Source organism: Staurois parvus, unplaced genomic scaffold (genome assembly GCF_062004578.1).
Source record: "Staurois parvus isolate SC_StPar_1 unplaced genomic scaffold, SC_StPar_1.0 ptg000335l, whole genome shotgun sequence".
NCBI lineage: Eukaryota > Metazoa > Chordata > Amphibia > Anura > Ranidae > Staurois > Staurois parvus.
This window is the reverse complement of record NW_028318131.1, coordinates 1,595,899-1,610,211: the sequence shown is the minus strand read 5'-3', so window position 1 is coordinate 1,610,211 and position 14,313 is coordinate 1,595,899. Positions and strand designations below refer to the sequence as shown.

General features: G+C 41.4%; 1 protein-coding gene across 3 annotated transcripts in view; it reads right to left on the bottom strand.

Moving 5' to 3' along the window:
* Positions 1-14,313, bottom strand: part of COL7A1 (collagen type VII alpha 1 chain) — a 299,769-nt gene that overhangs the window by 174,605 nt on the left and 110,851 nt on the right. For all 3 annotated transcript variants that reach the window (XM_089684078.1, XM_089684079.1, XM_089684077.1), the window contains exons 20-25: positions 10,697-10,840; positions 9,867-9,992; positions 6,525-6,668; positions 6,176-6,298; positions 3,840-3,986; positions 3,587-3,715 (exon numbers count right to left, since the gene is read on the bottom strand). In XM_089684078.1, coding sequence (XP_089540204.1) covers positions 3,587-3,715; positions 3,840-3,986; positions 6,176-6,298; positions 6,525-6,668; positions 9,867-9,992; positions 10,697-10,840 — 813 coding nt within the window. The remainder of the gene's footprint in view (positions 1-3,586; positions 3,716-3,839; positions 3,987-6,175; positions 6,299-6,524; positions 6,669-9,866; positions 9,993-10,696; positions 10,841-14,313) is intronic.

The following is a 14,313-nucleotide window of genomic DNA, read 5'->3' as shown; positions in this document are numbered from 1 at the left end:
TTTGTAAACAAATAGGGGGCGCGCAAGGCGTGCCGCCGCCCTATCTGTCCCGCGGATTACCGCCACAGATGTCAGTCGCCGGGTCACAGCCGCTCCTTAGCGGCTGTTTCCCGGCGATCGGCGGCAAACAGTGACAGACAGCACAGCTGAAGTAGCTGTGCTGTCTGTCACTTCCCTGTCAGCTCGAGGATGAGCTGATCGAGAAAGAACAGTTTCTCTTTCTCAATCATCCTTGTCCCGCCCAGTACACACCCCGCCCCCTAGTAAAACACTACCCTCACTCCTATAACCCTTCCCTGCTAAATAAAGTTAACCCCTTCCTCCCCAGTGCCATTAGTACAGTGTCAGTGTTTTTTTTTTTGCACTGATCACTGTATTAGTGTTTTTGGGGATGTCAGTGACCCCATGTCAGTACCCCCCAATGTCAGAATGTCCGCTGCAGTACCGCAGTCCCGCCATAAGTCGCTGGTTGCTGCCATAAGTCCCTGATCGCCGCCATAATTCGCTGATCGCCGCCATTATTAGTATAAAAAAACCCTAAAAATCCCAGTATCTTTCCCGCCATTTGTAAACGCTATAACTTTCACGTAAACCAATTAATTTACACGTATTGGGGGTTTTTTTTAGCAAAGACATGTTGCAGAATGCATTTTGGCAGAAATTTATGACTAAATTTTATTTTTGCATTTTTTTTTTACTGGACATGTTTTATAGCAAAAAGTCCAAAATATTGTTTTTTTTTCCTCAAAATTATCAGCCTTTTTTTTTTTATAGCGCAAAAAATAAAAACCGCACAGGCAATCAAATACCACCGAAAGAAAGCTCAATTTGTGGGGAAAAAAAGGATGTAAATTTCATTTATGTACCGTATTGCATGACCGCGCAATTGTCCGTTAATCTAGCGCAGCGCTGTATAGCAGAAAAATGGAGTAAATTGCAGTATTTATACCATAGTTTGTAGACGCTATAACTTCCACACAAAGCAATCAATATACACTTATTGGGATTATTTTTACCAAAACCATGGAGCAGAATACATTTTGGCCTAAATTTATAACCAACTTTGAGTTTACTATATATTTTTTATAGCTGAAAGTAAAAAATATTGTTTTTCTTCAAAATTTTTGGCCTTTTTTTGTTTATAGCATGAAAAATAAAAAGCGCACAGATGATCAAATACCACCGAAAGAAAGCTCTATTTGTGTGAAAAAAAGGACGTAAATTTCGTTTGGGTGCAGCATTGCATGACCGCACAATTATCAGTTGAATTAGTGCAGCGCCGAGTAGCAAAAAGAGGCCTGGTCATTAAGGGGGGTAAATCCTCTGGAGCTCAAGTGGTTAAAGAACTGTGTAAATTGTCGACTTCACTGTGTGCACAATTATTAGTCAAGTTGAATTTTGAGGATCAAATTTCAGTATTTAACAACTCCGGTGCTCTCGGTCAATCCAAAATATTAATAAACCTCAAACCGGGAAATTTATGAAAGGAAAAGTGAGGATTTGGCTTTCTTGTGCACAATTATTGGACAACTATTAGTGTGCAGATTTATTATGCACAAAAAAAAATTAAAATCAAAACTTTTCCCATCTCACTTGTTTTTATCTGTTAAAGTGAGAATAATAAACAAACAACTCAAAATTTGCAAATAAACATTTCTGACATTTAAGAGAGAAAACAATCAGTGACAAATATAGCTAACCCTCTTTTCAGTGATAGTTATAAGCCTTCCATTCATGGAATCTGTCAATTTCTTGATCTGCTGACAAACATATTTAGTGCAACAGCAACCACAGCCTCCCAGACACTGTTCAGAGAGCTGTACTGGTTTCCTTCACCGTAAGTCTCCCGTTTAAGAAGGGCCCACAAGTTCTCAATAGGGTTTAGGTCAGGTTAGGAAGGGGGCCATATCATTATTCTTTCATCTTTAAGGCCTTTACTGGCTAGCCACGCAGTGGAGTACTTTGATGCATGTGATGGAGCATTGCCCTGCATACATTTCATGGTCTTCTTGAAAGATGCAGACTTTTTAATGTACCAATGCTTGAAGAAAATGTCTTCTAAAAACTGGCAGTAGGTTTGGGAGTTGATCTTGAGTCCATCTTCAACCCAAAAAGGTCCAGCTGACTCACTTTAATAATTCCAGCTCATACTAGTACCTCACCTCCACCTTGCTGGCGTCTGAAGTGGAGCTCCGTGCCCGTTACTGATCCAGCCAAGGGCCCATCCATCTGGTCCGCAAAGAGTCACTCATCTCATCAGTCCATAAAACCTTTGAAAAATCTGTTTTCAGATATATCTTGGCCCAGTCCTGACATTTCAACTTATGTTTCTTGTTCAGTGGTGGTTTCAGGCTTCCATGCCTTGGCCATGTCTCTGAGCACTGAACATCTCCTTCTTCTGGGCACTCCAGGTAGGTTGTAGTTCTGGAAGATGACAGCACTGGAGGATAATGGCTTCCTGGTAGCTTCATGTTTGATTCTTTTCAAATCTTTGGCAGTTAATTTACGTCTTTTTTTTTCAACACGTGTCTTGCAGCCCTGTTGACTATTTGCAACAAAACGTTTGATGGTTCTGGGATCACTTTAATAATGCCAGCTCATACTAGTACCCCACCTCCACCTTGCTGGCGTCTGAAGTGGAGCTCTGTGCCCGTTACTGATCCAGCCAAGGGCCCATCCATCTGGTCTGCAAAGAGTCACTCATCTCATCAGTCCATAAAACCTTTGAAAAATCTGTCTTCAGATATATCTTGGCCCAGTCCTGACATTTCAACTTATGTTTCTTGTTCAGTGGTGGTTTCAGGCTTCCATGCCTTGGCCATGTCTCTGAGCACTGAACACCTCCTACTTCTGGGCACTCCAGGTAGGTTGTAGTTCTGGAAGATGACAGCACTGGAGGATAATGGCTTCCTGGTAGCTTCATGTTTGATTCTTTTCAAATCTTTGGCAGTTAATTTGCATCTTTTTTTTTCAACACGTGTCTTGCAGCCCTGTTGACTATTTGCAACAAAACGTTTGATGGTTCTGGGATCACGCCCCAATATCTTAGCAATTTCAAGAGTGCTGCATCCCTCTGAAAGACGTTTTATCATTTTTGACTTTTCAGAGTCAGTTAAATCTCTTTTTTGGCCCATTTTGCCTGAGGAAAAGAAGCTGCTTAATAATTATGCACACCGTGATATAGGGTGTTGATCTCCTTAGGCCACGCCCTCCTCATTACACAAATACACATCACCTGATCTGTTTACATCCAATAAGCATTCAAGTTTATAAAGCTTGGAGTTGGACAATATGCATAAAAATGAGGATTTGGTCAAAATACTCAATTGCCTAATATTTGTGCACACAGTGTATATAAAAACCTCTAAATAATAAGTGAAGTGAATGTAACCACATGTTGGGGACAGCAGTTGCATGAACCAATGGACAATTTATCTTGAAGTAGGGCAGACACAAACCAGGTTTAGGAGATCATATAATCTACACATTAGCCCTGCCATGTTCCTAAACTGAGGTAGTTGATAAGTAACCTCACTTTAGCTCAATTTGATTTTTTTTCTAAAACTCTAAAAATAAATGTCCTTACCATCCACCCGCTTCCAGTAAATCCGATAGCCAGAACTTCCAGGGACCACCGACCATGTCAGCCTAACCCGTTGGCGTGTTACATCTATCACCCGGAGATCTCTGACGGGGTTCACAACGGGGATGTCCGCTGAGCAAGGCAAAAGACACAAACATGTTTTTTTTTATGTTACGTTGGTGGGAAATTCTTTACTCCTTTGGGAGATCATGGAGTTTCTCTTTTTCTGTTTTCACTGTGAGGGGGTGCTACTTACGGGTGGTGACACTTGTGCTGACTGGTTGCCCCTGCCGGTCGCCCACCAGTGCCGTGACTTTCACAGTGTATCGTATACCTGGAGTCAGGTTGACCAGCTCAAAGGAATTAGTGTTTCCTGGCACCTCCCTGGATTGTTCTGGACCACCTAGTGATGGAACAGATGGGCATTTTAGTACTGATACATACAATCACTGCTCATTGCTTATTAATATTTCAATTCTAAAAAATTTCTTTGGTCCCTGCATTAAAAAAAATGGTATGAAAGCAATTCTCACCCTCTACACCAGCCTCTCTCAACCAGGGCTCCACGGAATTCTAGGGTTCTGCCAGAGGTTGCTAGGGCTTCCTTGAGTAATTAACAACTTCTGCCTCTCAGACAAGTAACTACTGATCTTTTTTAGCTGTCTGTAAGGGAGGGGGCGTTCTTCGCACTGGCCACCAAGGTACAGAGCTTTTCTTCCTTTCCTCTTCAATGTAAGAGTCGTTCTCCAGCAGATCACCTATGTAAGGCAGCTCTTCTCCCACTGAACACCAATGTAGGAAGGTCCTTTTCTCACTGACCACCAATATTTTGGTCTGACTGCCAGTGTAAAAGGGCACTTCTCTCACTCATCATTATTGTAAGGGGGTCCACCTACCACTGACCAAAAATGTAAGAGGGTCCTTTTCCCACTGACCACTAAAATAATTAGCATTCTTCCCTCCACCAGTGCAATGGAGCTCTTCTTCTGTTCATTATCAATGTAAAGTGGTTCTGACATTGACTACAAATGTAAGAAGGTCCTTTTCCCATTGGCCCCAATGAAAGGAGCATTATTCTCCCTGACCACCAATGTAAGGAGCATTCTTCCCTCTGACCACTAATGTAAGAAGCATTCTTCTCTCTGACCACCAATGTAAGGAACATTCTTCTCCTCTGACCACCAATGTAAAGAGCATTTTTCCCTCAGGCCCCCAATGTAAGGAGCATTATTCTCTCTGACCACCAATGTAAGGAGCATTCTTCCCTCTGACCACCAATGTAAAGAGCATTTTTCCCTCAGAACACCAATATAAGGAAAATTCTTCCGTCTGACCACCAATGTTAGAAGCATTCTCCAAATGACCCCCAGTGTAAGGAGCATTCTTTCCAATGACCCCCAATGTAAGGAGTATTCTTCCCAATGGCCACATATGTAAAGGGGCTCCTCTCCCATTCTTAAGGGGCTTTTCTCTCACTAACCACCCAAGAAAGGGAGTCCCTCTGACACTGGCCACCAAAGTAAGAAGCATTCTTCCCTCTGACTGCCTATGTCATTGGGCCCTTCTCCGACTCATCATCAATGTAAGAGGGTTCTACTTCCACTGACCACCAATGTAGGAGATCCTTCTACCACTGACCACCAATGTAGGAGATCCTTCAACCACTGACCACCAATGTAGGAGATCCTTCTACCACTGACCACCAATGTAGGAGATCCTTCTACCACTGACCACCAATGTAGGAGATCCTTCTACCACTGGCCACCAATGTAGGAGATCCTTCTACCACTGACCACCAATGTAGGAGATCCTTCTACCACTGACCACCAATGTAAGAGGGTCTTTTTTCCACTGACCGACAATGTAAGGAGCATTCTCCCCTGACTGACTGCCAGTGTAAAGGGTTTTTTCTTCCACTCATCATCAATGTAAGGGGATCTTTCTCCCACTGACCACCAATGTAACAAGCATTCATCCCAGCAGTGTAAAGGAACCATTCTCCCATTTGTCATCATAGTAAGAGAATTCTTCTTCCATTTAACAGCGATGTACAGGAGCCCTTCTCCCTTTGACTTTCAATGTAAGAGGTTCATTTTACCACTGTCCCCCAATGTCAGGTGATCCTTCTTCCATTGATAACCAATGCAAGGGTTTCATCAACATGTTAAAGAAGGATTTCTCCACTGCCCACCAGTATGAAAGAAAGCTATGATTTTCACTGTCTGTGTTTCTTTTCTGGTCATTATTATCATTTGTTTCATCTCATATTATTACTGAAAATGTTTCAGTTGTGTAGGAAAATTCTGGGTGTCCTATATAACAAGAGAATAGTACTGAGGCAGGGTGCTGTGATGTCTTCGGGAAGTTATGTACAACACCCTGCCAACCCAGCCCATCAGCCTACATTGCAGAGAAAAGCACAGAGCCCCAGTGATGATGTCACTGGGTCTAAAATAAGGTGTGCAATGAAAACAAAAAGTTTTATTCAAATACTTCATTAACATGTTGATGAGTGGGGGGGAGGAACAAGGGAAGGCAAATAAAAAGCAGATTAAACATCAGTCATATAGAAATTAGGTAGATTATTTTTACCGTCTTCGGGGCTCCATGAAACCCTGTATGCTGTGGCTCCCTGAACACCAACCCATGTCACCCGTATAGTGTTCTGGCCCTCAAAGACCCGCAGGCTTGTGACAGCACCAACCTCCTGTTGTTCTAAATGAAGACAAGGAATAAACAACGTATGATTCCAGCATGCCAAAAGCATCAATGTAGGACAATCGACATATTAAAACATTAATGTTCTTAGCGTGTATGCTACTGCTATGATTGATTTTTTTAATTCAGTTTTGTATTCATGTACAGTATGTGTGTTTTACAATATTCATTTAGATATGCAGTATATTATGAAATACGTAGTATAAATTTTGGTCTGACTTACGGGTTTCCGCAGTGATAGATTCCGTTTCGCTCTCGATTGAGCCGATAAGTGTTGAGACAAAGATGGTATAGACGGTCCCGGACACTAAATCTGTAATATCGACTGATGTCACATCCCTGGTCACCAGCCGAGACACTTCAACCCCTGTGGGAATAAAACATATATTGTACTGAATTTATTCTCTCTTGAGAAGAGGAGATTAAGGGGGGATATGATCTCCATGTATAATACATAAGGGGGGGATATGATCTCCATGTATAATACATAAGGGGGGATATGATCTCCATGTATAATACATAAGGGGGGATATGATCACCATGTATAATACATAAGGGGGGTATGATCTCCATGTATAATACATAAAGGGGGATATGATCTCCATGTATAATACATAAGGGGGGATGTGATCTCCATGTATAATACATAAGGGGGGGATATGATCTCCATGTATAATACATAAGGGGGGATATGATCTCCATGTATAATACATAAGGGGGATATGATCTCCATGTATAATACATAAGGGGGGATATGATCTCCATGTATAATACATAAGGGGGGATATGATCTCCATGTATAAATACATAAGGGGGATATGATCTCCATGTATAATACATAAGGGGAGATATGATCACCATGTATAATACATAAGGGGGGATATGATCTCCATGTATAATACATAAGGGGGATATGATCTCCATGTATAATACATAAGGGGGGATATGATCTCCATGTATAATACATAAGGGGGATATGATCTCCATGTATAATACATAAGGGGGATATGATCACCATGTATAATACATAAGGGGGGATATGATCTCCATGTATAATACATAAGGGGGGATATGATCTCCATTTATAATACATACGGGGGGGGGGTATGATCACCATGTATAATACATAAGGGGGGATATGATCTCCATGTATAATACATAAGGGGGGATATGATCTCCATGTATAATACATAAATGGGGATATGATCTCCATGTATAATACATAAGGGGGATATGATCACCATGTATAATACATAAGGGGGATATGATCACCATGTATAATACATAAGGGGGATATGATCTCCATGTATAATACATAAGGGGGATATGATCTCCATGTATAATACATAAGGGGGGATATGATCTCCATGTATAATACATAAGGGGGGATATGATCTCCATGTATAATACATAAGGGGGGATATGATCTCCATGTATAATACATAAGGGGGGGATATGATCTCCACGTATAATACATAAGGGGGGATATGATCTCCATGTATAATACATAAGGGGGGATATGATCTCCATGTATAATACATAAGGGGGGATATGATCACCATGTATAATACATAAGGGGGGATATGATCTCCATGTATAATACATAAGGGGGGATATGATCACCATGTATAATACATAAGGGGGGATATGATCTCCATGTATAATACATAAAGGGGGATATGATCTCCATGTATAATACATAAGGGGGGATATGATCTCCATGTATAATACATAAGGGGGATATGATCTCCATGTATAATACATAAGGGGGGGATATGATCTCCATGTATAATACATAAGGGGGATATGATCTCCATGTATAATACATAAAGGGGGATATGATCTCCATGTATAATACATAAGGGGGGGATATGATCTCCATGTATAATACATAAGGGGGATATGATCACCATGTATAATACATAAGGGGGATATGATCTCCATGTATAATACATAAGGGGGGATATGATCTCCATGTATAATACATAAGGGGGGATATGATCTCCATGTATAATACATAAGGGGGGATATGATCTCCATTTATAATACATAAGGGGGGATATGATCTCCATGTATAAATACATCAGTGGTTCATATAGTGAACTCGGTGTAGAGTTATTCCCCCTGAGGTCATCACAGAGGACAAGGGGGCACTCTTTACATCTGGAGGAAAAGAAATGTAATCTCCAAACACGGAAAGGTTTCTTCACAGTGAGAGCTGTGAAAATGTGGAATAGACTCCCTCAAGAGTTGGTTCTGGTCAGCTCAGTGGATTGCCGTAGGAAAGTCCTGGATTGTTTCCTACATACACAGAATATAACTGGATATAACATTTATAGCTAAAGTTGATCCAGAGAATATCCGATTGCCTCTCAGGGGAATTTTTTTTCCCCTGCATTAGCAAATTAGATCATGCTTTGCTGGGTTTTTTTTGCCTTCCTCTGAATCAACTGTGGGTGTAGGATTATAACTTTTTTTTTTTTTTTTTTATGGTTAAACTGGATGGACTTTTGTCTTTTTTCAGCCAGACTAACTATGTAACTATGTACAATTGTATTATTACAAAAGAAAATATTGTGGCTATAATGAACCTTTCCTTTCCCAAGCATAAAAACATATCAGTATGTGTGTTTTTCTGATGACAAGATGCCCTCCTGTTGTAACAGTTAGTTTTAGGTGTACTAATGTAAAATGTGCAATCTGGTTCTGCTCGGCACTGTCATCTTCAATTATCTTTTTTTTTTTAATGGCACCTCTGATCTTGTTAAGTGTGATATACTGTAAAGCTATTCTCTCCACTTGGATAGGACTGGTGGTATAGGACAGTTGGCCTAAATCGGCATGTTACTCCACAGTCCCAATGTTATCCTTAAACATCTTACACCTTACCCTCTGAAATTGTGTGAGCTGGAAACGTGAAGACCAGTGTGACTGGAGTCACTTTGGGTGGGGGCCCATGGAACCCAGCTCACTTTGGAGAGGTGGGGAGACCCCTGTCTCAGCTCCCCATATCCCTATTATGTGTAAGTCACCCTGTGCCTGTTAGGGGTACAGGGTGATCTGTCCTAATATTGTTTAGACATGTCTAGGAGATAGGTGGGGTGGGGGGGTTGTGGATTGTTTGGTGTTGTGTGGCTGCATTCCATTGTTCTATTGTTTGTCTGGTTTGGGAGCAAACTATTATGGGATGTATTTGTTTATGTGTATTAGCTTAGTGGGGGGTGTCTCCAGCAGCCCTCCCACCTGATGGGACTGTCTGCTGGTGTGGTTTGAATACCTGTGTGTCTCTTGTTACTAAATGTAGATTGCCCCACCCTGTGTCATTATGCAGGGAGGGGGGACTGTCCCCTGAGTGTATATATCTTGTATCTGTGTTGAAATAAACTAGCCTACCTTCTGGTTTACTTCAAATCTGGTGTCGTCTGGATCTTGGGGTAGCAATAGCCAGAGTCACTGGTCTTGTGTTCCAGAGCCTGAGAAGCAGCTTCTTGACGGAGATACCCAGTTGTGGGTGTCTGGGATCTGTTACAACCAGCATTTACAAAGTAGAGAAAGAGTGACGTACCGTCTCTACGTCTCCAGGTAATCCGATAGTTTGTGGCTCTGGTGACCGGGCTCCATTCCACGCGTATGGTGTTTTCTCCAAGGTTCTGAACCCTCAGATTGGTGACTTTTTCCACTGTGCCACTTTCTATGGAGATCAGATGAGATGAGAATAACAAAGTATCAGATGGAAACGAGATGGGCTAACAAGAGAGCAATCCCCCCACCTTCCTTCTTCAGAACCTCTAACTGTTACTAACAAGGTCTGGCACTACAAAGGAAAGCCACTATTTCACATATTTATGTAAAGATTATTAGGATACAAGATAAAAAAAAATTACTATTCTAAAACAATTTTAAAGTTGCTTGGTCAACATGGATACAGTGTTTCCAATAATCCCCAATTGCCATGTTATATAATTTGTGATAATGAACCATGATTGGCATCAGAAGACACCAGCCCACCATAGGTTTAGGTTTAGATAGATTGTGAAAGGGCTAGAACATCTGTTAGGTTTTAATTAATATTAATTATTGGGACTAAAAGTGAGGGGATATTTTAAAAAAATGATTTCTCACCAGAACAGGGAAACAGGTAAAATGTTCCAATGAGGAGTTGTTCTGGTGGCAAATGTCTAAAAGAGAATTTGATTCACTTTTTAACTTCTTACTTCCTATTGGATCTATAGGACAGGAAAAGAGGAGAAATCTCCCCAGTGAGGTATAGATGGCAAAAAATTGACTGGGGTTTTAACCATTTTAGGTTTTTATTTATCTAAATTTTGGCTTTCGATTTTTACTTGAAAGTTCTTTTTACAAAACTGTGATACTGTACCTTAAAAGTCAACTTACCTGTGCGAGCATTGATGGTCACTGGACTGCTTTCTGTGTTACCAGCAAGAGCGGTCACCCCGATGACATACAATGTGTTTGCCTGCAGTCCATCAATGTCGAATGATGTTGCCCCCGCTGGGAGGCTTCTGATGACCTCACGACCTTATGAACAAACAAGGAAAGATTCCTTTACACTTCTATTATTTCAACAAACTTTTCTACACTGATCATAAAAAGTTTTTTCTATAGGGATTGTATAGGATGCCAGGGATGAGGAACATCTAACTACTATTTGGGTTGTGATTCCTATAAGGAGGATGGTTTTAGGACATTGTTGAATACTCAGGGGTTCTCACCCATGCAGGGTAAGGGGGGCCAAGATAGTCTAGTTGAAGAGGAGAGAACTGGCTGGCAGTTCTCTCAGGATTGGTAAGTCTTCATTTGGAACCCGGAATTCAGAGGCTTGGAGAGACTTTGGGTGATTACATGGACTTTGCTCCTGAAAGGGTTAACCCACCTGCAAGGGAGGCTCGAAAAGCTACCAAAAGGTTTCAGCAGGTGTGGAGTAGTCCATAGCTATGAACAAGTGTGGACTATCTGGAGACTAAGACTCTGCTTTGCTGTACTCTTGTGGCTTGCCTTGAAACAGGTAGGAACCCTAAATCCAAGGGTGGGATCATGATACTGGCGGTGAGTCACATTGAGCGGTCTTCATTATACCAGGACTATGGAATGTATGCTTTTATTTGGCTGAAGAAAGCTATTGTGTTTGTTTTACGATTTACTTTTACAAGCAGCTGGCGGGTGATCTCAGGCCCTCCATATGACAGATTGCATACTAGAATGATGCCTCAATCCCAATAACTACACGGCCAATGGAAAAGTATACTTTGGAACTCTAAGCTTGGCAAAGGTACTGTACATTTCTATCAACCTGGTATGTGCATACTGAATTTGCACAACACAAGAATTTTTACTATGACAATTAGCAATAAAAAGATGGCAGATGCCTAGACCAGCCTTTCTCAACCAGGGTGCCCAGACACCCTGGGGTGCCGTGAGGTTTCTTCAGGGGTGCCTTGGCAAAATGTATTAAAATTGCCCAAAACTTGTATACAAAGCAGAGGGTGGAACAAGCCTGCCTTTTAGTTACGCAAAGCTACAGGTTTTCATTGTGCACCATTATGACCTCCTATCCGCCGGCGACCTGACAACCAATGACATCATCATTTGATGAAGAGGATGTCAGCTGCCTGCACAGCATCCTAGTTTGACCCTCCTCAGCCCCTCTCCATCAGTGCTGGGGTCACATTAGCTCAGTGATGGAGAAAAACTGAGGGAGAAGAGAAACAATGGAATACTAGTTGGTACCAGGGTGCAAAAGTGTATTTGCTTTGGAAGAATAAATCACCTCTAATGTTGGGTGTCCTACATGTGTGGATGTTGCTGTGTTATATAAAACTATTAGAATAGTTTTTCGCATTTTAGAATGGGGTACCTCAAGACTGTCTATAATTGTAAAGGGTGCCTCAGGACTGTCTATAATTGTAAAGGGTGCCTCAGGACTGTCCATAATTTTAAAGGGTGCCTCGGGACTGTTCATAATTTTAAAGGGTGCCTCGGGACTGTTCATAATATTAAAGGGTGCCTCGGGACTGTTCATAATATTAAAGGGTGCCTTGACTGAAAAAAGGTTGAGAAACACTGGCCTAGACAATGTAAGGGATTTACTGCTTCCAATCAGGAATCATGTGCTAAAAGTATATAAGTATTGGTCAGTGCAACCAATGACTAATGCCAGTAATATGGTATATCTGTAGGCTTCTCTCATCCAGCCCTAGGAGAAATATCTCCATTCCTCCATCCACGCTAAACAGTACGGACAGAAGAATCTGCACTGCAACCTGTTATATTCAGACAGCCACAGCACCCGTGAATGTCTGAATACATGAGCAGTGACCTCATCTGATTGGATTTAGCTGCTGACTGGCTGACAATTTTCCACCGTCTCCTTCAAATTTTCAGTTTAAGTTTGTTAAGCTGGTTGCTGCCAATAGTGCCACCCAGGGGCGAACTGACCAGAAAAAGGTACCAGGGCCCGGGGTCAGTAGGGGGCCCCATGAGATGCCCCTGGTACCTTTTTCATAGGCTTTTTTGAGTTTGGGCAAGGACACAGGGGCCCCATGATCTCCTATTGCCCGGGGGCCCCATGAGTTGTCAGTCCGCCCCTGGTGCCACCCACAACTCAAATCTGGAATTCAAACCATGCAAGGCTAGCCTCATTTACACTAAAGCTGCCCATGGCACTCAATAGAGCGATCAAACTATTAGATACCTTTTTGTTTTTTAAATGAATTTTTTTTAAGGAATCAAACACATAAAATGCTGATTTTGATCAACAGCAAGGAGATGAGACTGAAATTGTCCTAGTTAAACCCAACGGCAAAATCACACTTTGCCTCTTTTTTTTTATTTACTCTTTCAATATACTGTATTGAGCTGTCTATTTATTGGACAGTTTTGACTTCATCATCGACTTTGTTCTGGTGGTTGGTTAAACTCATTTAAACTCGTGGAAGGTAGATTGCTTTCATTCCGGTGATTTCTTGCAATTGCGTTTGCTACAGGGGCGGACTGACAACTCATGGGGCCCTCGGGCAATAGGGGATCATGGGGCCCCTGTATCCTTGTCCAAATTCAAAAAAGCCTATGAAAAAGGTACCAGGGGCATTTCATGGGGCCCCCTACTGACCCCGGGCCCTCGGGCAGTGCCCGAGTTTCCAAATGGTCAGTCCGCCCCTGGTTTGCTATTACTAATGGATAGACGTAGCTGAAATTGAATAAAATTGGTACATGGTGCTGCCATACACATGGCGTTGTTAAAGCAGTTTCCACCACTTTTTTTTTCTTATTTTATCTTTTATTAAGTTTTTTTTTATACAAAAAGAAGAAACATCAAAATAATCTCTTAGATTGTAAGCTCCAAGGATCAGGGCCCTCCTAACCCTCTTGTATTGAACTGTATTGTTGCTGTATTGTCTCCCATTATATTGTAAAGAGCTGAGCAAACTGTTGGCGCCATATAAATCCTGTATAATAATAATAATATATATAAATCCTGTATAATAATAATAATACTAATAATAATAATACACTTCACCAATACATCCCAATTGCATCGTATCAATATTAACCCCTCCGCCCCCCCACACTCCCCAATCCACACCACAATCCTAATTTATAACCTTTCTCATAATTATCATTCTATATCTGTAATCCTTTCCTTTCCTCCTATCCCCTTTTCTTACTTTTTAGACTCCCCCAATACTCTTCCATTTATATTCCAACCAATTCCAAGTATCTTTTAGTTGTTTTAAAAACCAACAACCCACTCCATATTTTCCTAAACTGTTCTGTTTTATGCTCTTCAATATGACACAACTCCTCCATCATGTAGATGCTCTCTACTCTGTTTATCCAGTCATTCAAGCTAGGTGGGTCAGGGGCACACCAAAATTTGGGAATCAGGCCCTTGGCCGCACTAACTAGATGGTATGATACCCTGTTCTTATGATGTTTTACCAAAGGTTCAAATTTATGAAATAAACAAGTCCACGAATCTCTCTGTACATTAA